A 26404-nucleotide genomic window follows, 5' to 3' on the forward strand; every position below is an offset into this window, starting at 1 on the left:
TGATGAAGATAAATAATTAGTTTAGAAGTTTGCCGACAAGATAACATTAGTGAATACTTTTTTTACAGCAGTTTACAAGTATGGGATGGTAAAATTTGAAAAATCCACGGAATTGCTTCGAAAATTAAAAGAAATTCCAATCGCAAATCCTTTGCCAAATATCATTTTCTTTGTAAATAAATCCAAATGGAGATAACATTGTTTTCCTTAATTTCTTTGATTCAAAAGACCATGTTTTATTTGTCATATTTACGACGCCATTGTGGCGCCAAGGACCGGCTGTGTTCCAACAAACCTCAATTTCTTATCCATAATTTCCTAACTATTTTCCTTAAAAGAAATTTATTTTTCAAGGAAGTTGTGGCAGGATCCGGCCCCAAGCGCCTTTTCTCTGTCGATGAAACATCATTTCCTACGAGAATAATAAACAAAATATACAACCATTTTTCCACACGAAAAAAAATTCCTCACGCAATAAGCTTAAGCTGGCTTTGATTTCTTCAGATGTTTTGAGCAGTAATAACTTAGAGCTATGAATTATTTTTTTCACCAGAAACAATTAGGAAACATTGCTAAAGGTCTAATTGTTTTGTATTACTTTAGTAGCTCTCTGTAGCGTGAATACACCAGGACTCTTTTGTTTGCTTTTCTCGTTATGTCGTCCCATGGTCACGGCACCTCATGTAAAAATCCAATACCAATGATTATACCTAGTCCTTGTACATCCATAAATTTGGTCTCAGAAGATTAATTTTCACAATTAACTCAAACTTTTGAGCTGAATATGATGTCATCTTGTCTTAAATTACTGTACGAAATTTTAAGTAATCAGTTATATGACAAGGATTCCTATTTCAAATGAATAACTTTCTATTCCTTCGGCGTCCAATATAACTAAATTTGTCCCTTGAATTTACTACAAAGAACCTAAATCGTCTTCTTTTTGTATTAATAATTCGGACTAAATAGCAGCTGTTCGGCTATCGATGTACTGATCAAATTCTGAGAAAGTTTCTAAGAAGCAGTTGACATATTTACTGACCCGCCATCTTTGAAAAAACTATCATCGCTTTAATCAATATGAGTATCTTCCATATCTGCAGTAGACTTTTTCTGCTTCTCTTAGAAATCTTTTCGACTCCTTTTGTGTGTTTTTGAGGTCAAAGGTAGTTGTTTTTCTTTCGGTTTGTATCAATTATGGGCTCCTTACATTTCACACAAGTGTTTTTAAGTTTGAGGTACATAAAAAGCATAAAGGCATGCGAAAAAGTAGTCGGGACTTTGAAGTCTTTATACCATCTGTTATCAAAACAAAAAAGAGTGCACGAATTCGAATTTTCGCCGATGAGGGATCAGATTCCTCCTTGGGCCTGACAGACATTATTGCTTTCGTTCAGCAATTATTTCTTGTCGTTGAGCATATATCATCCCTCGCTTGATCCACATTGTCGATACGACAAAAATTGAATGAATCTTAACCACAACACTTTTTCCAAATTAAATTCACTTAGCAAAGCATGTCGCATTTAATTAAAAACATTAGATTTCTTCAAGATATATGCATCGAGTATTATTATCTCGTATTTTCCTTTAATTTCTAGCGATAAACCAAGAAATTTTATACTCCTAGGATTCTGCGATGGTCAAAGTTCGAGTGATCAGCTCCCTGAAAAAATATCTCTCAAAAACACAATTTCCCCTTGAAGTTCGATGTCAAAGCAATTTGTCAAAAAGTAAACGAGTCTTATTTTTATATGATGAACTTTTGAACTAATAAGAGATATCAGTGTTTAATGTCCAAGTAAAATGTCTATAAAACTAAATCACTTTAGCGTAGGAAGTATTTCATTTACTATAGAATAACATTTTTATGAGATTGTTATCGCCATCTTTGTCTCGAAAGACTACTTCAATAAAACGTTTTTTTCTCTCTCTCTCTCGTAAAAAGTTTGTTTTTTGAAGCTATGAATAACTCAATCTTCTGATTGACCTAGCAACTTCATTATATTATTTTACGTTTCTTTTATAAATATGACCAAGCCACGAGCGAAATGAAATGTCATTGTGGAAGTTGTTGTCTAGTGGTGTTTTTCCGGCCGGATTAACTGCAAATATCATTCGTATGACCAAACCTCATAATATATACTATATTTCACATTTTTACATTTATTCAAACTGTATTCAAAGATAATATTTTTAAGACGATCTAAAAAATTATGTTCATGGAAAAAAAATTGGCTCTTTTTACAAGAATTAATGAAATATCAGAGCGTTTTTGATGACTTAGTTCTACAACAGACAAAGAGTGTCATTTTACTTGCAAATGAATACGTCTGTAGGGAAGAACACTCCCAACTAAAAGAATGAGTTCATGTAATCAAATGATTTGTTATGGAAAACATTGACTATAAATTCACAACAGGAGATTGAATGGTGTTGGTTTTGGAACTGGGAAAAGTAACAAACACTGACTTGAAATAAGTAGTTTTCATTCGCATTATCAAGTGTTTGGAAAAATCAACCAGTGAAAAGAAAAATTAGCATTATTCTCTACAAAGCCTGGAAAAAACAACAAAAGTCTTAGTCACAATAGGGATTGGATTACGTTCAACAATGGTTGTATTCGTATGCTGTCCAACGCAAAACTTTGAGTTATCTTAAATAAGTGCTTTCATGGTTTTCGACAATGTGAAGTCATCTTAGTACCAAACAATGGGCTTCTTGGAACACTTTAATGAAGTCAAATTCGTATTTCAAGTTTTTTTCTATATTTCTCGGATATTTCATTCGTTTTTCATAATATTGTGGAGAGTTCACTCGAGTTGGAACTCTGGTGGCTTTGTTAAACGTTGCTTTTAGCTTCACTGGAGTTGATTTAGTGTCCTAATACATGTCTTCGTCAATGACCCAAATCGTTAGCGGTCATTCTTTGACAAATCTGATAGCGAAATAGCTCGCCTAAAGGCCTTGTTGGACTGAACAGCTGTCAAACAGTAGCCATCGGCGACAGTCCACTTGCTTTGCTTTGCTGAAATGACGGGTTGTTAGCAGCGGAGCTTGATATTGAAAGCGGAGTTGGTGGAATTAAAGTAGAATATTGATTATTGATAGTTTGTGGTTGCGGTTGAATTACTGGAGGTGGCTTACGAATCTCGCTCGCTGCAGCAAAGTCCATTTTCTTCTTCTTATGCTTCTTGCCCGTTTTCTTTATATAAAACATCCGCCACGATTTGAAAGTCTTCGTTGACCATATCCACATGTTAGAAGTGATTCCAATGATTAACAACATGAAATACTTTACTACGAAGACTTCTGTGTTCGGACCGTAGCTCTCTAAACACGCGCTGTCGTCCCGGCACATGAGAACGTAAAGAGGAGCCATAATCTCCCACGTTTTCATATTATTATGTTCATAGAAATAACAAACAACCACACAAGTCACAGGAATGATGTACAGCACGGAAAATACCCCGATTCGTACGATTAATTTTTCCAGTTTGTCCGTGTTGGTTTCCTTATTTTTCAACACTGTTCTAATGCGGAAAAGGGAAAAAAATCCCGCGAAGAGGAAGATTGTTCCGGCAACGAGGTACAAGACGAGTGGAACGATGACATAGTGTGCTAAATTTTTAGGATCAGTGTTGCCCACGTAGCAGAGCCCTGTGAGTTCGTCCGAGTCAACCTTCCGCATTATGAGAGCGAGGATAGTTTGTATGGCGGGAATCGTCCAAGCTATCACATGGAAGTACGTCGCTTTTCTCTCTATTGCCTCTTGACCCCACTTTCTCCCAGCAGCAAGAAACCAAGCTAAGGTTAAGACTACCCACCATAGAGCAGATGCCATCCCGAAGTAGTACAAAAGTAGAAACACCACAGAACAGCACGCGTGGTCGGCAACATTCATCCCAGACCTGATCAAATAGGTTTTCGTTGAATCACAAATCACAGCCTCCCGACCTGCGGCCATCCTGACTATATATCCCAGTGAATACAGATTATAGCAAACCGATAGAAATATGATCGGCCTTTCGGGGTATTTAAACCTAGTGGTGTCAATGGCAAATGTTAACACGGTGATGGCCGTGGATATGAAGCACAACACGGCCCAAACGCTTATCCAGATGTTCGCAAATCGTTTGTTTTCTTTAGAAAAGAGCAACTCACCCGGACACTTGGGAATGCACTGATCGTACTTAGACACATGAGTGTATTTGGTCTTCAAAGGTCCTGTATTGTTCGTGCAGGCCAGAGAAGCGTAAGTGTACGCAAGAGTCGCGTTCGGCCTGCTATAATACCCCCCATCTAGAGAATCAGTGGGGTTTACTTTGTCTTTATCATCTTTGGGCTCCGTGGGGATCTTTCCCGCTAGATTCTTAAAAATCTCTTTGAACTCCGGGCCCAAATTATCGATCGCGTTCAAAATAGTGCTATCGTTGACGGGCGTGTGTTTCATGTTCGGCGCTGCCATACAAAGTCGTTCAGGTTCACTTTTCGCTCTCGGGTCGTTCTTCTGGGAAAGACGGCTGCAGTCTAATGTATCTGGCCAGTCAAAGCCAAATCGACGCATCATCGGAGTACAACCACTGCGTGCTGCTTCGCACATCGAACGACACGCGTAGATCGGTGCTTTCACCTCTTTGGTGCACATCGGCGCGAACACCGAACAGAGAAAAAATCTTAATTGCGGGGCACAGTTCACGGCTATCAAAGGTTTGAACTCGTGGATCTTACTTTCCGCTTCTTTTTGATTATCTTGGCCAAGAAAATTCGGATACTGGGTATAATTGTATCCAATACCAGTGCACAATGGAATCGTGATCTTCTCGCATTTTGGTTGCGATTGCTTGGCGGTCTTGGTTTGTTGGGCGGCTGTGTTGAGACTACATCCAAACGAAGTCAGCCATATAATCATAAAAAGAAAAGTGTAGCGACGTAACTTGATTTTCCAAGCGAGCGCCATGTCGGCCTTCAAGCTGTGCTCTAAGAACAACAATATTCTGGAAACTTTGAAGTCCTGTATTCACTGGTGGTTGAACCAATCGTATCTACCTCCCCATCATATAGTGCGGTCTGCACTTCTACAGCTCGGCAGCTTTTTATCTAGTGGAGTTATTATTCCATGTATTTCATAAATGTCAAGCATTGATCCTACGTATCTGTCACTGTTGTCAATTACGCTATTCAACCAGGCGCAATTCTGATTGGTACATTAAGAAGAGTTAATCCCTCCGCCAATCCGAACAAAGCGACAGAGATTAAAGGAAACCGTCCGATGCTCGAGATGAGCCCTAATTGAAAGCGTGATGACATAAGATGGGATCATTGTTCTACAGTCTCTACTTAAAAACCAACTCACACCTAACCAAAAGACCAAGCCATATTTTGCCATCTATCATTTCAGGAAGATCACCCAGAAAATATTTCACCAAGCTATTAAAATGCGCTTAGACTATGTCTTATAATTATCGCTCGGTCTTAACCTACGCTTGATTGGAAAGGCTTATGCTCGACCAATTTAAACGATCACTTGTGGTGATAATTCAAGCATAAGAGCTCTTAGTGTGAACGACGGACTTCTTTAGCTAACAATCCTCGTTTCGCTGCTTATTCCCTTCTTAAATTCATGCTGGGGGAAAAAGTTCGTGACCTCAGAGAATCGAATTTCGGTGTATTTTGGTTTCTTTCGTCGTGTGCCTAAAACAACAAATCCATAGAGTCAATGTATTCCGCGCAAGCCTCATTAGCGTCGCTAAAACTCTCTAATCAAATAAGAGATCTCGCGCTCAGTTCTCAAGCAAAATTATCGCGGAAGCTTGTCAATGAAGATTACCGCGAATTACGATACCGCTGCATTGTTGGTATTAATAAGAGAATACGATGAAATTCGAGGTAATATTTCAATCCTGTATTCAAAATAAAGCTTTACGGCTTTATAGGTGCTTTTACGCCAAGCCTTCATACATGCTACGGTATTTTGTGGTGTGTTTGTTTGGGAATAGTGAATTTGTTCCGAAGTCACGTCCGAGTTTCGGCTTCAATGAGAAATAGGAAACAGAGGTATGACAACTTGGAATACCTACTTGTGTATTATTTACCCAGAGGCCTGATGAAAAATGCTTCGAGCAGAACGACTCTCGACTTCTGGTCCTAAAAACTTGAATTTAGAAACGGCGATGGTTGAAAAAGTGTTTTGAAAAAGGAACTCTTTGTTCCGATTCAATTCAATGAATCAATCTCACAGTACGATGGCTGCATAACAACATAGCGTTCGTTGTTCGTCTACAAAGACATATTATTTGTTAGTTATAACCCCTAAGGATATTTATCCAAAACAGAAGTGCAATTAGGAAATAAATGGCTCATTTGAGAATTACTCGAACAAATTTGTGTTATATTTTAACAAGAATAGATAATGGAGTTGATTATTGTCAGCTTAGGGTAGTTGGAGATTATATCGCTCGCTTCCTTTAGCGTTTACATTGTGTAAAAATGACGATTAACTTTGTTTCTTAGAAACCGAAATGATTTCAATTTGTTACTTATTTAGTTTTCTTATCTTTATTTATTTATTTATTATTATTCTTTCTTTCTTGCTTGCTTGCTTTCTTTCTTTCTTCTTTCTTTCTTTCTTTCTTTCTTTCTTTCTTCCTTCCTTCCTTCCTTCCTTCCTTCCTTCCTTCCTTCCTTTCTTTTTATTAATACTAATACTCTTCCTTCCCTTCCTTTCCCTTCCCTTTCCTTTCCTTTCCTTTCCTTCCCTTTTCTTTCCTTCCCTTTCCTTCCCTTCCCTTCCTGTTCCTCCCCATACAAACTTTCTAATCCAACTTCAAATTTCAAATCTTCGTCAACTGCTCACGACACACACATTCCATTCCTCCAGACTTCAAAAGGTTAAACGACCAGTGAGGGATCTCCCACCAGGAGACTACAACCACAACGATTTCACTAGGAATTTTATGAGCTAATAAGTAGCGACTTGTTTGTTTTCATGCCGTATCATCTATATCATTTCCGTGTGTCGGTTCCAACATCGCATTTCTGTGGTGTATATATTTGCCTTTTGTTTAGTGGGGTAGGGTGGGTCACTTTTTGTCGCTATTCCGGAATTGCTTTGTGTGGGTATATGTATTTTTAGCCAAATTATGTGACGGGATTTTACCTAATTAACCTTTTTTTTTTTTTTTTTTTTTTTTTTTAGCTAATAAACTTACAATTTAAATTTGAACCAAAGGGGGTAAAGAAGTAAATTGAACGTAGAGTTTCTTTTAGCAGTGCTTGCCGTGTTCTAAGGGTCATTGGTGTGTACTTGACCTCATCCCCCCCCCATCTCTGTCAGGGTAAACACGTATACGTTTGAGATAGAGAGTTGTAAACATCGCAAGAGAATATGAAGACCTTCAGAAACATCACTACGTAATGATATTACAAAAATGCATTTTTTTCCTTTGTGGTTTTTTTAAATTCATCAAATTCCTTGTCTTGTACAATAGGCAACAGCTGAAACTTCCCTGCAGCTCCAAATTTTTTACACACAAAAAAAAAATGGCCGAAAGAGATTATAATCTTCGTTCATTGATCCTCCTCGAATCCAACAAAACTTAATTCCAATTTCAACCGCCCAGAAGACAGCCGTTCCTTGACTCAAATAATCTTCGTGTACAACAAGGATTTCATGGGGTTAACCAAATAAATATCAAACCTGCAGGACCCTGTTTTCAGTGGATAGATTCCTGTGTACCCGCAAATGTTTTACTGGAATTCTCTACTTAATAATAGACCGATCCTGGCTATGCTTGAGTGCCCACCCAAACAAAAGGTATTTTTTCCAATGCAACACAGAATGTCCAACCAACAAACTCGAATTCATAAGATTTTTTAGTAGTTAGTGATTATTTTCTTAATGTACCTCGGCTTTAGAAAGCATTGATTCTAAAGGCCGGTTTAGACGGTACGATTTTAGCCTACATCTATCGTATACAACACACTCGTGTCTGTCGTAGGCGAGTTGTAGGCTTGATTTACACGCTACGACTCAAGTTGTAGGATGGCGCGAGCGTGTTGTATACGATAGTTGTAGGCTAAAATCGTACCGTCTAAACCGACCTTAAGACAGACATTTACAAATTTAGCAATCGGTGTCAGATCCATACTGTATATCTGTATTTTGTGTCCTCAATTAGCTTTATAGCTAAATATTTTGACTGTTAATTAAATTTATTATTATTATCATTATCATTATCATTATTATAATTATCATTATTATTATTATTATCATTATTGTTTATATCAAAACACATTTTAGCTTTCCCGACGTAGCAACAGTAACTAGGAAGGTAGAACAATGAATAGGGGATCGATGTTTTTCTGCCACATCCATCCACTCTTTTTTCAACAACGGAATGTGGGTGGCTGAAACTTCACCGCCGCGTGGTTATGGGATTAATTGAGGGTCAACAGACATAAACAAAAAGTATTTTTAAAAATCAAATTAACCTTGAAAGCATTTGGTAAAACGAAGTACCAATTTAGATAACTGATATCAGTTGGTTTCAGTAGCTCTATTGCTTTGTTTAGTCTAGAGATGGTAATCATTCTCTGATAACCGGCGCCCTAGACGATAGCGGGGAATGAAAGAGGATAGGAAATGTTGTTGTTGCTATCGGCATTGGTGTGTAGCCATTATTGGAGTTGTCTTTTGGCGGTATTTTCGATGACAGGTTCAATGCTTTTGCAGACTGTATTAGTATCATCATTTTCATCATCATTACCATCGACTTTATCAACGCGCAGTCATCGTCATCTTCATCTTTCTTATCGTCATTACCGCCACCACCATCGTCATTGCTACCATCATCGTCGTCATCATCACCGGCCATCATCAGCAAAAAGAAAAAAAATGGGGGACATATAAAAGAACCTGTTGAATTGTTCATATAAGAGCAGGGTCTCCCGGTTCAATAGCCTATACCAATTTGGAGGCATAATACTAATCTACTAACGATTCACACTCATGATTGTAAGCTGCATGGCTGCTAATAGCGCCTTAATATGCAGCCCGTAAAGTCCTCCACTGCTCATAAATGTAAAGCGCATTGAGATATTTGAAATGGGCTATATAAGAAACTCCCATTATTATTATTATTATTATTATTATTATTATTATTATTATTATTATCATCATTATTATTATTATTATTATTATTAGCATGATCATTCCCATCATGATCAATATCAGCATCATTATCAACATTGTCATTATCATCATTGGCGTATAACAATCTATTCTGTATTAGCATACTTCTCAATCCCAAACAGCTTGGTCTATACCAATTCCCACAAGAGGAACCATCATAATAGATTACGCTATCCTCTTTATGCTCCAACATTTCCTCTAGTATCTCTGTTTAACCGGTTGTCGGTTGAAATCTAACCCATCACCACAACACAACAAACAGTATATCCATAACCATTACCGCTATCGAGCTATGTTTTTGGATTCTTTCAAACCTTTTAGCAAGGCTTGTGATGACTCCTCGATGCGCGAGGAGGACCACGACACATCCTCACCGACAACGCGTGGGTGGAATATGGATAAAACCGTGCGTATCGTCACGTATATTTACAAAAGGAAAGAGTATCCAAATGGGAGCTTAACTGACGGATGTTAGCGGTGTGCTAAAGAAAGAAGAGAAAACAGAAAAAGACTTTCTGGTTGGAGAAATTTCCTGGGGCTTTGATTCCGCGGCATTCAGACAAACTTAACTCCGCTTAGCCAAAGCTTGGAAACAAGAAGATTTGCTAAATACTCTGCGCTTTAAGTCTGATGATTTCCAGATTTTTTTTCAATCGAAATATATTTGAGTAGCAATCATATTAGTACATCTTTTATAGCATTATCAGTAAACAAAGAAATGATACAAAAGAGAATGACAAATGTTTTTTTTCTGTATGATAGTCTGAGAAATAAGATTCTTTGAGTAACATACCACCAATTCAATTCAATTTAATTTCAATTTATTAACACTGTTTTTTCAATTTTACATAGTAGGATTACAAGAATATATATAACTTGAATAATATTTAGAAATTTTAATATAATTAACAATATAATAGGTGTAAGTGTACGACAGCCAAAGGAGCTAAAGCTTTCTCTTTGGCTGTCGTAATTTTCATTTAGGGTCAAAATCACCAATACGAAGGGATCTTATCTGGCAATATTCGCTGATAGACTGATATTATTCTCATGAGCATCATCAGTAAACAAAGGAATGATACTAAAGAGAATGACGAATGGTTTCTTTGTCTTAGAAATAAGATTCTTTGAGTAACATACACCCGTCGAAGGAAACTTATCTTGCATCTGAAGTCAGGTTCTTTGGTCTACAGCGCCTGGGGCAAATGGATGCGGTAGTACAAAGCCTTAGGCTAGGATTAATAAAAAAATATTTGGACCTTGTGATCAGAGCACAAGAATTAATAGGCCAGGAATCTAGGAAAGAGCTTATAAGTGAGATTGATCATGAGTCAATCCATTCTGGTTACGTCAGAGCCAGCCAGTTGAAACTATTGCTTACTATGAATCACGTGACTTTTTTGAGTTTGCTGGGGGGCAAACAAGCGGTTGACCGAGGGGCAACTAGCGGATGCTAAGTCAAAACATGTCGAAATAAGTCGTCAAACTATTGTATTTGACTATTTTCACGACATCAAACCAGAAAACAAGAGATATCAAAACAACCTCCAGGATTCTACAAGCCATCAAAAAAGAGCTATTACCGGAAGTGACGTCTATTGATAGCAAACTATTCGTGCTATCTAATCCCCAGTTTCGTTAATTTGATGGTTAGGCTGCGTTCATAATGTATGGCAGAGGGGGGGGCAGGTGAAAATTTGAAATGTCCAGAATAATTCTTAACACCCCCCTTAAAGTCATGCAAAAAAATACGATCCCCCCTAAGCAAGACTTGTAGCTTCTTCCAACAATCGTGCATCCACCCCATTTTTCTGATAAAAATTTGCCCATCCCCCCTTTTTCCTATCCCCCCTCAATTTTACCTGTTCCCCCTTCTACCATACATTGTGAACGCAGCCTTATTACACTAATATAGGATTAGCCTATAGAGTTAATTTCAACTATTAACTTCTATTAACGCATAACAATGTGTTATAGTACACTCAACAAAATTACTCGATTCTGATTGGTCGAGAGGAGTATAATTATAGCGTTAATTGTACTCGGTAATAGTACCGAATTAAGTCGCTATGGAAACACGGCCAAAACAATGTCAACAGCGGAAAAAGAAAAAAAGCCGTAAAAACTAATAAGAACTAATCTTTTTTATGCATTTCAGTTGCGCGATGGACTGAAGATCGGACACCAAATAGACAAAGATGAACGGCGTCGCTTCGCATTTTTTACTGAAATTTTGTTGAGTGAACTATAATTTCCTATACTAATAGCGCGGTTATTAGAGAGACAATTAAAGTATTCATGCAGTGAAAGTTTATTGGCTGTGTTCCATTACTTCATTGTTTAAAGTCTAATGAGTAATAACTCAACTAGTTTGTGTTAATGATTATTAAAAGGTCCTAAAATTAGTAATTAACAGTTGACTGATATTTCATTATTTGGTTAATGATAGAGTGGTTTTCATAAACTCGCAAAACAGATATCACTAGTTAGTGTGTAATAGTGAAAATAACAACAAAAGAACGCAATGGAATTAGGGTCTGCTCATTTGTATTAGGCTGGTGTGTAACGGGTTTATGAAAACCACTCTAGGAATAAGAATAGACATGAATTGGATTTAAGAGCTTTGACTGCATGCAAACACAGTTGTCAGAGAAGTCCATTGTCTTCCATATCGATTTTTCCAAGTCCACGCGGACCAAGATTGAAAAACATTAAATTAAATTCCATCATGAGTGATGTAACATTTCCGGCTCGATAAATTATAGATAGCCGTGTATCAGTAACATCTCGATAACTTTAGTGATTTTTGCGAGTTTGGCGTCCGTACAAATAACAATGGCTCCAGCGCTACTTGTATGTTGATGGTTTTATCTCGTTTTAGAACTCCTAAATTCGTTATCAGCGGGATTCCAAGGCAAACGAATAAAATCACGCCCGGTGCAATCACTTACGGCTGACACACCGATCCCCTATTCATTGTTCTACCTAGCTCCCTAGTTACTGTTGCTACGACGGACAAGTTAAGATGTGTTTTTATATACATCATGGAACACATACCGATTGCTGGAAATTGTAAATGTCTTAGAATCAATGCTTTCTAAAGGTACATTAAGAAAAAAATTGATAGCTACTAAAAAATCTCATCAATTCGAGTTTGTTGGTAGGATATTCTGCGTGCCATTGGGAAAACTTCCCATCCGTTAGGTGCAAACTCAAGAATAGCCAGATCGGTCTAATACAGCGGAGGGATTTTCACGTTGACTGTGCCGTTGCATTGAAATTTTTGGTGCTTGATCAGTTATCGTCTCGCAAGCCGAAAAAAGAAGCTGTTATCTTATGAAAACATACATTCTTTTCCAGTGGTCCCCAGTCTGCCCGAGATATCGATAAACCTAATCGACTTGTGCTAATTAAATCACTTTTTTGAACAAAAAAAGATAAGACAACCGTTTAAACGGTGTGAAAACATTTTGTTATTGATATCATCAAATTGGCTCTGAAGTAATCTAGTGATTGACGATCAGCATTATGGTACCCAGCAGGGAGCCCGGGGAGAGCAACTTTTTAAAAAACTCAAAAAGCGACCTTTCCGAAGAAAACTGGTACCGAGTAGGGCGCGCTCTGAATCATGGGTCGGTTTTTGGGGACACCCGACCATGTGGAAAGCTAGCTTGGCAAACTCTCATGAAAAAGCCGGACCTACAACCAAAGATATGATCAATCAATACACCCAGTATATCGCTTACAAAGCGCGACAATTCTTTAACAGTCAAACCAGCTCATGCGTTCCCATCGAGGTTCAAACATTCAGCTTGTTATTCGAAGTTTGATTTCCATCTTGTTTTAAAAATTGCATTAATGAAACGAATGTTGTAAGTTTAAAATCTGGGATTGGATTAAGAGTTTATTTAGTTCTTCACAGATTCGTGCAAAGCCAAAAAGATATCCACAGTTGTGGCTACCCTTTTAAAGTAATTTATTTGGTGTGATTTTTTGTTCGAAAAATCCTTTCACAAATGAACATTCTGCTGTTTTGAGGTAAAGGCCGGGATTGAAATTTATAACGTTCGTTTCATTAATGCAAGCTCCAAAGCGAGATGGGAATCAAACTTTCAAAATTAAAATAAATCTTTGAACGTCGATAGGAACGCATGAGCTGGTTTGACAGTATGTACGTGATTATGTCATATTAAAAATATTGCCTGACCTCTTCACTCTAATAATATATAACTGGTAATGATGATCAAATTTAGAAAAACCTATTTCTCGCACCAGTAACGCCATTCCATGCTATATTTAATACCCACTGACGCATATAGTATTTTTAACGCATGGTCACCGTTATATATACACGAACACAACAGCAACGCTGTAATTTATTATCGTATTTAAATAAAAGCCATTAATAATTATTATTATTACTATTACTATTACTAGAGTGCAAACAATTAATCCGTGAAACACTAATTACTAAATAGTACAAAATAGCGCTAATTAAACCATAGAAAACAATGGAATTTGTATGAAATTGTGCTATTTAGTATTACCAAAGTTTCACGGTTATATTGTTTGCACTCTATTTCTATTACCATTACCATTACCATCACCATCATCATCATCATCATCACCATTACCATCACCATCATCATCATCATCACCATCATCATCATCACCATCACCATTACCATCACTATCATCATCATCATCATCATCATCACCATTACCATCCCCATCACCATCATCATCATCATCACCATTACCATCCCCATCACCACCACCATCGCCATCAACATCACCATCACCATTACTATTACTATTATTATAATTATGGACATTTTTATTTAATCTGTGAGATAATTTACACTTTACAACTTTGCGGGATAACCTAGGCTAAGTTGCTATCAGTGTCTTTCGTGATATCTTATTGTCATTCCTTATCATTCTAACAATTACACAAGTTCTCTTTTCCATTGTTCTCTCTTGCAAGAGTGTTTTTAATAGCGATAAAATTGGTTGATTTCTTGAGGGTAGGCGGCTTCTAGTGTTGCAGTAAACAAAAGCCTGTGTTTTTGTCGCTTTTCGTGTCCTAAAACGAGGCATTAAAGGAAGCATGGTTATCGCGTGGGCATGCATGGTTACGAGCTAAAAATAGCATCAATGATTCTAAAAATAGCATCAAAGTGTGCACATGATGGGGCACGGGGATTCCTTCTCTTAGTTCATTTTCTCTTGGTCATGAGCTATTTACAATTACCATCAATTTAAAATACACCTACTTACAAGAAGGTATTGTCATACAAGAATAGAACATTACTATTCTAATGAGAAAGGAATACATTAAAAGACAAAAGAAAAAGTTCAGCTTCAGTGATCTTCTTTTGTTTCTTAACATAATTCCTATCCCACTAAATCATTAATGTTCTATTTTCGTATGACAACGTTCTTGCAAGTAGGTGTATTTATATATGTACATGTATAAAATGAATCTCTGATTAGTAATTTCAAAAGAAATAAATAAATAAAACAATTCTGTTTAAGAAACTTAACGACAATTTGTAAATGAATTCATTCAATATGTCTCTAAAATGTTAATAAATATCTAATATCCCTTAATTATTTTTATTATTATTACTATTATCTTCGTTTATTTAAACTTTCAGTATGGGTAATACTTTACAAGAATAAAGCGGAACTAGTTCTAGGCTATATCCTTAGTGTGTCACTAACTAATGTCTATTCAAAGGTGTAGAATTATTATTATTATTATTATTATTATTATCCCTTCATTGCATAGCAAAATAAGAATGTTATTTTTATTTTTATTATTTTTATTTTTATGGCAGTAAATACTTCTGGATGCCCAGACCTAAGGTAGTTGGGCGGAAGTCGTAGCCAACACGTGAGCAGTATGATAAAACCTAAAAACTCCTAAAAATAAAGTGCACTTAAAATGATTCACTGTTCATAATTATACACTGGCAGTCCAATATAACACTTCACTTCTAAAAAGTTATGGCCGTTTTACGTAATTGTACATCATTTTATATTTCCGGTACAAAAACTGCCCCCTTGAAACAATCTTTCGTTCGGATAAATACTCCTCCCTATGCGTTCCTTGCCATTCAGTCTGTTTTACAAAGCAACAAATATTTTCCGCGCAAAGCTATCAGATCATGGCCGAAAACAATCTTGGTTTTTCCGAGGACAACGAAAGTCCTCTTAACTTACACAGCTTGTTTTCACAACAGGCGAAAAAGTTCCCAGCTAACGTTGCAGTCGAGTACCAAAACGTTGAATACAGTTATTCCTATCTCGATGAACGAAGCACTCGATTAGCGAGGTTTCTTTTGGAAAAGTTTCCAGTACGGCTTGAGAGTGTTGTAGCAATTTTGCTCCCTCGTTCTGCAGAGTTATACATCAGTATGCTTGGCGTGCTGAAAACTGGAGCAGCGTATGTGTGCATTGATCCACAGCACCAGAGAAGTCGTCTTGATTTTATTTTGAAAGACACCAAAGCAGTTTTGCTCGTTACAACACATGGTGTCCAAAAAGAACTAGGCGTAGAGCCTGAGGATACAAGTGTCAGTTGACATCAAGAGTGCTTTGGTTAACAAAGAGATCAAGTCGTTTAGTGCCGATCCGCTAAACGTCACAGTACAACCTTCAAATCTCTGTTACATCATCTATACATCTGGATCAACGGGAAACCCAAAAGGCGTGGAGATTGAACACAGAACCGTGTTGAACTTTATTGACGCGGAGTTAGAGATCTATCCTGTTGGTGTACGGGACAGAGTTCTGCAGGGATTTTCTCCGAGTTTTGATGCTGCAGTGGAAGAAATCTGGCTCGCCTTCAGCACAGGTAATCATTAGAACTATCAGACATAGTATCAATAGCTCGTATCTACTGGCAATAAATACGATCCCAAGAATGAAAAGGAATGAATGGATGAAAGGAAGGAGGGGAAAGGTAGAAAGTAAATCATTGCGCATAGCTGTGTTCCAGTGTCAGACGGGACTGGCTAACAGAGGCGCCTCATTGCTTTCCGTCCCTCCGCGTTGAGCTGCCCCACTGCTGTATACTTGAGGTGGTGAATATGAAAAGCCGGATAACGCGTTTTTATACTTCATGTTTTTCACGACAAGATACTGCAGACTCGAAAAATATCCACCCTTACTGTACCCTAACATGTCTAATAAGATATATATACACATTCGATTGCAGAAAGGTTGTAGCATAAATATATATATGCATCCTTCAGTGATACATTATGTAATAGGCAAGAATAGGTACATAAATCAGACACTCATAGATAAAGTTGAAGGAACTTAAAGTGCTTATAAGCCTTTGCACAATATTTTCAGAATTGATTCTTTAGATAGCGGATAGTTGATTGTGAAGATATTTCGTCATTTGAATGTTGGGTCTTTGAGATTACGAAGGTTTATATTCCCAATATGTTAATGACCATGACGTAACATAAGGGATCATTTAATATACAGCATTGCACTCGTTCTGGAATACAGTATTTTAAAAGCATCACCCTTTTACTCATGACTCACGTAAAGGTTCTTACAAATTTGTTTTCAAAAAATGTCCAGTATTCAATACTAAAAGTTGCCACAAAATAACTCAAATCCCTTATGTTACGTCATAGCCATTAACATATCGGAAATATAAACCTTCGTATCTCAAAGACTCAACATTCAAATGACGAATTATTTTCACAATCAAATATTCACTATTTAAAGAATCAATTCTGAAAATATTGTGTAAAGGCTTATAAGCACTTTAAGAACTTTTCATTGACCTATATTGGCATGACATACGAATTGGCAGTGGACGATTCAAGGCAAGTGATTGTTACCCAAAAAGGCATCACATAGTGTCCTTTTAAGGACTTGTAAACCTTACCCTTATTCTTATCATTTTTCAACTCCAAAGGGGGGGAGGGGGGGTGGTGCTAGTCATGCACCAATCCACCGTAACCCCTTGGTTCCGTATATCAGATTCAGTTCAGCTGTCATGCATATAGCTTCATTAATTAGTTTACGATTAACGTGACTTCTTTAGTGACAATAATGACCCTTGAAGTAACAAATCATTCATTGAAGGGTAGAGCACGCGCTCGAGTTTTCTATTTCTTCAATAGTTATGTGGGCATGACACTAGCGCTAGCTAGCCGTACTTGCTCAATCTTGTCTGACGCTGTATGTTGTCTATAGGTGCCACACTTGTTGCTGCCACACCGGAGGTAATGCAGTCAGGACCAGACCTTCCAGCCAATCTAGAGAGACTAAACATCACAGTGTTCTCGACTGTGCCTACCCTACTGAGGACTCTAGACATCACGAGTGTAAATCTGCCTCTTTTGAAGCTTTTGATTGTGGGAGGAGAGGCTTGTGGAGAAGATCTGATCCCGTGGGGGGAGGGAAGAATGTTTGTGAATTCGTACGGTCCAACGGAAACGACAGTGGTAGCTACGGCGTGTGTTGTCGCGAAGGGAAAGACGATTACCATCGGGAAACCGCTGAAGAACTACGAGGTTTGTGTGCTGGATGACAAGCTAGAAGAAGTGCCAAAAGGACAAAACGGAGAACTGTGTATCGGTGGAAGATGTTTAGCAAGGGGATACAGGAACCTGCCTGACAAGACAAGCCAACAGTTTATCCTGCACCCGGTACACGGGAAAATATACCGTACCGGGGACTTGGTACGGTACACTGAAGATGATGAGTTGGAGTACCTTGGAAGAATCGATGACCAGGTCAAAATAAGAGGTTTCCGGGTTGAAGTCAGTAGCATTGAGTCGCACGTACAAAGACAAGACAATGTCAAGATAGCGGCAGTAGTAGTGACGTCACCATCACCAGGGCAACAGTCTGTCATAGCACACATCACCCTAGAGGATAAAGCTAAAGGATTTGATGCACTCGCTGCTGTCACCAACATAAAGGCATCGCTACCAGACTACATGGTACCTAATGGTTACGTCATCCATGACGTCATGCCCACACTGGCCAGCGGTAAAGTAGACAAGAAGAAGCTGAAAGACCTGAAAGCTGAAATACAACCTTTCAAAGCAAGCAGCACTTACATTGCTCCTCGTAACGACACGGAAAGGATGATATCTGATGTCTGGCAAGCGAGTCTTGGCTGCCAAAATATTTCTATTAAGGAGGACTTCTTTGATCTGGGAGGGCATTCGGTCATTGCAGCTATGGTTGTAAGTGAGCTGAGACGACGAGGCAGTGATATATCTGTACGAGATCTCTATCTTCATCCAACCATGGAGTCACTATCGAAGTCCATCACCTCAAAAGCCTCAGGAAATAAGTCAGATGACGTGTCGGTTCACATCCCTACCACACCAAGAATTGGACAGCCGCGCTATTACTTGTGTGGAATACTTCAAGGCTTATGGCTACTTCTGATGCTCAGCACGTCAATCACCTTTGTAATGTTCTTGTTTTTAACGTTCCTCGACGTATACGAGTTAGTCTACACGAGTGCTGGAATCCAAGGAATCACGTGGTTGTTGCTAGGTCTTCTGTTGCTATCAATACCGCTGTACATTACCTACACTATTTTGCAGGCCTTTATTATCAAGAAAATATTTCTTGGTTGCGTGGAGCCTGGGATCTATGCGCTGTGGAGCATGTATTATCTGAGATGGTGGATTGTCACGTGGACGATGTAAGTATACAGGAAGCCCAGTACGAGGCAATTGATTTCAGTTTCTTGTGTCGCGAGCGTTCAGAGACATCTGAACGTAAAACACTGAATTGGGCCCCGCGTGATGCAATACATTATATCTTTACCGCCACTTGGTTGGCTCAGTTGGTAGAGCGTCGCACCGTAAGTTCTACGGGAGGTCGTGGGTGCGGTGACCTTGCAATGATAGAGTGGTATGTGAATAATTGTCCAAGGTGTTAAAAAAGGTTTGTTGTATGTAATTGCAAGGTCACTGCTGTTCTTGCTTCGGTGCGCAAGCACGGTTACCTTAATTTCGAGATGACGAATGGAACTGTGAAGGGGACTATATCGTAAAGCGTATTGAGAGGCAAGTATAATGCGCTATCTAGCTTTCAATCATCATTGTCATATCGTTTTTTGTTGTTGTTGATGCAGGTCGTGGGTACCTACTCATCTGTTCTCTGGTACGCCATTGATGACCATGTACATCAGACTGATGGGTGGACGGATAGGTTCTGGGGTCTACTATAACACCTATTCTATCTGTGATTTTGACCTGCTGAGCATTGGATCCAGCGTATGTATCGAGTCTAATGCATCGCTTGACACTCACCGGGTCGACCAAGGGACGTTGTTTCTTGGACGCATCATCATTGAAGATCACTGCTCCATTGGAACGAGATCAGCCATTGCATTCAATAGTATCATCAGGAGAAACACACGCGTAGAACCGCTAACCTTAGTGACTGATAACAGTGTGATTGAGGAGAATTCACACGTTCATGGTTCGCCGGCGACGATCATCAGTAACTGCAGTGATGCCAATGAACAGATTAGTCAACCAAAACCATGGTCTTGGTCAATATGGGTTGCCTGCGGTCAAGTAGGGTTCATGGCCTTGTATGGACTCGTGTTTGCAGTCCCGTATGTACTGGTCGTCATGGTAATCGTGATGGTGCCGTATCTTAAAGATGCCTTCTATGAGCTTAAGATGGATATCATTGCTATGGTGATTCCTGTCATTGCAGTCTTCAGTCAAACAATGCATCTTCTACTTACCGCTGCCTTAAAATGGCTGCTGGTCCGTCGCCTTGATCAAGGTACTTTTTTCATTAATTCTTCAACGTTCGTTCGCTACTGGATACTGGAAAGAATCATTATTATAGTCCTAGAGTCAAGTAAAGAGCTCTTTGCAACTCTCTACACCAATCTATGGTTAAAAGCTTTAGGAGTGAAAGTCGGGCCACATGTAGAAGTATCAACAGCCTTCAATTTTGTGCCCGATTTGCTGGAGCTTAAAGAAGGAAGTTTTGTCGCTGATCACGTGTCATTAGGCGGCGCTGTCTTCAAAAACGGTCACTTTTCCCTCACAAAGGCCGTCATTGGTCAGCGGACGTTCCTAGGCAACAACAGTGTAGTTCAAGCCCAGTCCTTCGTCAGTGATAATGCATTGATTGGCGTTCTGAGTATCACACCTGATATTGTTGAAAGCAAGACTTTCTGGTTGGGTTCACCGGCTTTCCGTCTTCCAGCACGAGCTCAAGCCAACAAAATCCATTCTTCATCACGTACCTTCAACCCACCTTGGTACTTGTATGTTAGTCGACTGATATGGGAATTCTTCAAGCTTTTTTCCCCGCCATTAGTTCGACTGTATGCACTGTTTGGGTTCTGGATGCTTGTTGCCAAAGTATCTTATCCTGTGTTCCAAAGAGGCACGCCACTCTTCTGGTTATCAGCTTCCTTTTGGTCCCTAGGAATCGTAATCTGTGTCTTATCACTGGTCATCCTGATGAAGTGGATTCTGATTGGTCGATTCCGTCCCGGTGAAAGACCATTATGGAGTAGCTTCGTGTGGCGGTCAGAGCTGATAGCTTCATTGGAGGAAAACATCGCGATGCCCTTTGGAGTATCAGGCTTGCTCGGCACACCGATGGCCGCGTATTGGTACCGAGCGATGGGAGCTAAGATAGGATCACGTGTCTACATGGCCAGTGAATACCTGACAGAAGCAGACCTGATTGAGATAGGAGATGATTCTTGTATAGCTGGTGGCTCTACTATCCAATCACATCTCTTTGAAGATCGAGTCATGAAGATGGACAGACTGATCATTGGTAATGAGTGCACTGTCTGTAGTGACTCTATCGTACTCTATGGCGCCAAAATGGAAGACCGCTGTACGCTCCTGCCTTTATCGCTTTGCATGAAGTCAGAGCACCTTAAACACACCGCAGTGTATTGTGGGATACCTGCCAGGGAAGTTGCTGCCGAGTTGCATCATGGGTATCACATTAATTGGCAGCTGTCATTAAAGCTGAAAGAAAAATATTTAGGGAAAAGCATAAGCAATATTGAGCTGACTGGCTTTAAAAAGCTGGACGAGGAGTCTTAAACTACGTTTCCTGGCTCATATTGGTACTAATGGTAACCCGTGAAAACGTCAGGACATAGTTTTTGAATAGTGTTAAGAAGTCAATAAATTGAAAAATAAGCCATACAAAAGGAATGTGTCTCCAGTTTCGATTTCACCTTATGTAAAATGGAAGAGAGTTCCATAATTTTTGTCCAGAAACTCGCTGAAAGCACGGTCCCCCTCAAGTAATATAAGGATGATTCGGCTTTTCAGTCGATAAACTTAATTTTATGATCTTGAATATAGAGTTTCTCGAGCTGTGATTGGTCGAGCAGCCGGTGATTCTGAGACGATTATCACCGCTTGAGCGGTGATTATGAGTTTTTTCAAAGAGTTTTCCTGATCGGAAACTATTAAAAACGTTTTTATCCTAAATTTCGACTTTTCTTTGATATTCAAGTCGAAAATTATAATAAAACAATTATTATGACTTTCACAAGAGGGGTGTCTATTAAACAGGTTCTACCAGAAAAGCGAGGAAATGGAGGTTGGCTTACTAAGGATAAAACTGAGAAATTTTAGCAAAAGGGGGATGTCTAGCCACCTCCCTTCACCACCCTGGATCCGTCTCTGAAAGAGTCTATTTAACGATTTGAATCTATGAATGAACAGATAAATTAGAAACATGTTGCATCGAGCAGCCCCCCTCAAAAATTGGATTAAAAAAGTTTCCTCTTTATTTTTCATTTTATGGAAGATAAGTCTATTTTCTTATAGTTTTAGATAGCTTTCTTTAGTCTCGTACCTCGGCGCCCAACTTTCATTCATTCGAGTGGGATTCCTGTGGACATGGCGGGAAACTTTAATTATGAAACGCGTACGTGTTTTTTGGCGGGAAAATGGAACACTTATCAAATTTGCCCCCACCCCACCCCCCATGGTCGAGATCTCGCTTCAAATGATTTGAAGTCCATTTGAAGGAGTTTGAAGTAGAATTTTAGCTGGAAAATGCGATACTTGAATGAAGATATGAGTCAAAATCTTGCAGTAGACATGGTGGGAAAGTATCATTGGACTCATTACAGCATTGAACTGATGCAAGAGGTCAAATATTCAACTAGAATTCACATCTTAACGTAAGTTCGTTCAATTTGTATAATGCTCAGCTCTAAATGCAAACCAGGACACGATAATAACCTGAATCGGTTTTTTCCACAGTCTTTATAAGTTTTGCTCCATTCATTTACATTTTCTATCTTTCCTTGCCCTCCCTCATCTATAAAACTCTGCTATTTAAAGTGATTTTATTTTTATCTAATAATTACTAAGTTATATATATTTAAGTAAAATCACTTAACCACCACCACAACCATATTTTTTAGCTTCATTCTAATGTTTAATTTGTTTGTTGTTGTTGTTGTTGTTGTTGTTTCTATGGAATTACGTAAACTGTGTCCAGTACCAATTGAAATATTATTTTTGGGTTCAAAAAAAAAAACCATAATATGTATATAGATGAGACCCAAAATGGTACATGGGAAGTATGTTAATTAGATGTATCTAGTGATAGAACTAAGTGGAATATTCAAAAATTGTTGCACTGACAGAAAGTATGGAGGCTTTTAAAACATGATTCATATCGGCTGTGTATTTCAAATGAATACATCAGAGGATAAATTATGTCATTTTCCAGCATACCTTTGAGTCTCGGCTTATGTGTTATATGTTTTGACCCGATGATACGCAGATTCCACATTCATTGTTCTATATCCCTAGTTACAGTTGCTACATCAAACAAGTTAAAATGTGTTTTTGAAATGCAGAATTGATCAGAACTGGTCGCTGAAAATTGCAAATGTCTGTCTTAGAATAAATGCATCCTGAAGGCATTAAGAAAAAAATTGATAGCTACTAGAAATTCTTATGGACTCGAGATTGTTGGCTGGACATTCAACAACCCATTGTTTGGGTGTACACTCCAGCATAGCTGGGATGCGTTTATTGAGTATATACAACAAATAGTAACATAAATGATTATTCAATGAACTACTTTGTTTAAAACCTAATCCTCTATTTAGGATTAAATACTCTTCGTATATATATGCATGCAAAAGATCAAATCTATTGCTTCCTTTTCCAGGCCTAGTGACACATAGATCCCTTGCAGTCACGCAATCCACAAGGGGGTGACTAGCCACTTAATCTACCCCCTGGATCTGCCTCTGAGACCACATGCCATTACCTTTAGTATTGTCACTTTGTTTGTCACAATTCAACTAACTTTGCTATGTATTTTATGCATTGATAAATTATATTTAATTTAAGCTATATTAAGTATTATTTTTCATTTTGTTCCTAAAATACTTTAATATTTATTTTTGACATGAAAACATGTCATAGAGTGGTTTCATGGCATGTTATGTTGTAGAGAGAAGCAGCAGACATATTCTCCACTGGGAAAATGAAATCTCTTGTCATGTAAAAACAGTACATTGTTCTTGCTCTCCAACAAGGCTGTCATAAAACTACTCTATAGTCTTGATTAAATCAAAAACCATGCCTGTAAATTCTGGGATTCCAATCACAAATTTATTCAGAGGATTGGTGATACTGTGTCCCAAGCTGCTTTATGGTTCTTTGGATCCCTCCTAGGTCCCTGTGGGAATTCCTATGTGGGAGGTATAGATGTTTTCTTGACATACACAATACACCCTTCTCTGACTCTCCCTACCCCATGGAAATATCAATTCCCCTCTGTGGGGGAGGTATGGATATTTTCTGGAACTACTCGATATACCCTCCTCAGACTCTCCCCACCCCTTGCAAATCCCAGTCCTTCTCTGTTAGGGAGTTGTGGATATCTTCTGGAACTACACAATATACCTTCCTCAGTGACTGTCCCTCCTCAACCCTTTAAAAACATAATTTGCTAATTAAGTTACTTTAAAATACTTTTCTTTTATATTTTAATTTATACACGTTTGAGATACTGCAGTACTCGTTATCTACTTATAGTTCTTTCTTACCAACTGGACTAATTTTTACCATGACTACCCCACTGGGGTTAACTTTAGCCTGGTAAGTATTTTCAAATTCTCCCCTCTCTTCATGTGCGAATAAGTCTCTGATTTTACCTTTAGGGTGCGTAAAACCAACCATAGCAAAAGTAGCTGTTATTCGAACTGGTTGATCAAACCGCTTATTGAACAACACAACAGCCACAGACCCATCAAACAGATGCCGAGCCCAGACTTCTGTATATTTCTGCCGATGCTTTGTACCCCTCCACACACGACGACCTTGTTTTCCAAGCTTGTCTTGGTTAACAGCGATAACTTCTTTATTCAAGAGAATTTCTTTAGCCCAGGGTGCAATTTTACGAAGGTCATTGGACATAAACAGAGGGGCAGCAAGAATAGCCCAAATAGCAAATTGCGCCTTGGACTGTTCCAGGCTTAACCCAAAGTTACCAATAATCAACTGATCGGGATCGTTCCAGTGCCCTGGTCCTGCAATTTCTATAAGCTCCTCCTGCTGGTCTCCGTAGTGATCAATAATTTGAGCAACAGTTTGCCAAGAATCATTGATATCCACATAATTACGCCACAAATTACAATATTTCAAAATTTCTTTATAATTTGGTTTCATTCCTCGGAATATATGATAAAATGGCCAACTACAGGAATACATAATCTTTCGTCCAGTAGCATTTAGGAGTCTGGCAGCCTCTGGGTACCCCTTGTCGGTTTGGTCTGGGAGTGAATAACACCCGTCCATTTTCAGATAATCAACTCCCCAATCTGCAAAAGTTTGAAGGTCTTTTTTAAGGAAATCCAAACTCCCAGGATATCCCTCACAAGTGTATTTACCATAGTTGTTATAGATACCTAGTTTAAGTCCTTTTGAGTTGACATATTTGACCAATTTTTTAATACCGTTGGGGAATCTCTTAGGGTCTGCTACTAGCTCGCCATCAGGACCTCTAGTTTTGGTCATCCAGCAATCATCAATACAGACGTGATCGTACCCAGCGTCTAGGTAACCCTCGCACATCATGAGGTCAGCCATTTCCATGAATAAAGTCTCTTGAATGCAATCTTCGGGATCTAGCTTGCAGTCTACGTTACAACGAAACCTTTCCCAGGCCATCCAGCCCATTGGAGGCGTTAGAGCCATTCCATTGTTCAAACTGTTCACATCTTTTATAAGTTTACTCGAGAGGCAAATAACAATGAGAAAAAATGTGAACCAGGTAGTTCCTGTTGTTGATGGCCTTTGATTTTCCACGATTAGACTTATGAAAAACATCACTGTTCTTATTGATCACTCGATATAAAGTTAAGTTTCAGTCGACGTTGATATAAGTGCTTATCTCGATGAAAATGGGTAATCTTTCAGATTCCGTTAAATCAGCTGTTAAGCTTCGTTAAAATGTTTTCACAGACCACCAAATAATAAACTATGTAATGTCTACAGCTAGTGCATTCTGGGATAGGTGTTTTTCATCTTCCTGTGGGAGAGAAGGGTTGGGGTTTTTTTTATCTTTATTTTTTTTCTGTCACACTTGTCATGCTTTCTCAAAGTTTCAATCTTATATCTCTTTTGTGAGAGTAATAAGTACACAAATGCATTTTAGATAGATTGCATACCATAAATCCGTAAAAAACTTCGTAAAAAATTGCATAAATTTGCACAAATTAGTAAAAGTTTAAAAGTCCTTAGTAGAGTAGCCTCCGGTGGGGGGGGGGGGGGGGTACTCTTGTCCGTTTAGGGTAGGGATGTGCCGCTGAGCCCACTGAACCTTGACCCTGTTCCAGAGTAAAATCACTGAAATTCATACCCTGTTCTAGAGCAAGATCGCTGAAAACCATTACCTGAAAATGGATACCCTGTTCCAGAGAGGAGATTTCATATACCCTGTCCCAGAGCGAGCGCGATTTTATACACCCGGTTCCAGAGTAGAATCGCTGAAAACCATACCCTGTTTGGCGGCACGTACCCTTGTAGAAAATATAGGGGAGTACCCCCTCTCTCCGGGAGTAGCCTGCATTCATCAGGATGATTCAGCTGAACGCAGGCTAAGTAGACCGTAGACCTACAAAACTTTGCCCTAATTTGTGCAATTTTGTTAAAGTTTTTGCGGATATATGGTCTCATT

General features: G+C 38.7%; 1 protein-coding gene and 2 pseudogenes across 2 annotated transcripts; 1 reads left to right on the top strand and 2 right to left on the bottom strand.

Annotated features, from left to right (window-relative positions):
* Window positions 1–1774: 1774 nt before the first annotated feature.
* LOC116305302 (frizzled-10-B) lies at window positions 1775–5553 on the bottom strand. Its single transcript, XM_031715182.2, has one exon. The coding sequence runs from the start codon at window positions 4958–4960 to the stop codon at window positions 2987–2989; it is 1974 nt and encodes a 657-aa protein (XP_031571042.1). The 5' UTR covers window positions 4961–5553; the 3' UTR covers window positions 1775–2986.
* A 9748-nt stretch (window positions 5554–15301) lies between these two features.
* On the top strand, window positions 15302–21577 carry LOC116305301 (uncharacterized; annotated as a pseudogene). The gene is made up of 3 exons (XR_016121268.1): window positions 15302–16055; window positions 17420–18890; window positions 19326–21577. The product of XR_016121268.1 is annotated as an uncharacterized LOC116305301 (transcript).
* An 871-nt stretch (window positions 21578–22448) lies between these two features.
* LOC116305300 (alpha-N-acetylgalactosaminidase pseudogene) lies at window positions 22449–25696 on the bottom strand (annotated as a pseudogene).
* Between the last annotated feature and the right edge of the window lie 708 nt (window positions 25697–26404).

Source organism: Actinia tenebrosa, unplaced genomic scaffold, assembly GCF_029948245.1.
Source record: "Actinia tenebrosa isolate PJP-AT-01 unplaced genomic scaffold, QUT_ActTen_1.0 PGA_scaffold5__44_contigs__length_20552954, whole genome shotgun sequence".
Taxonomy (NCBI): Eukaryota; Metazoa; Cnidaria; class Anthozoa; order Actiniaria; family Actiniidae; genus Actinia; species Actinia tenebrosa.

What these genes read in the sequence shown, in the direction of transcription:
- LOC116305302 (XM_031715182.2), bottom strand. Translation starts at nt 4,960, where the DNA reads ATGGCGCTCGCTTGGAAAATCAAGTTACGTCGCTACACTTTTCTTTTT.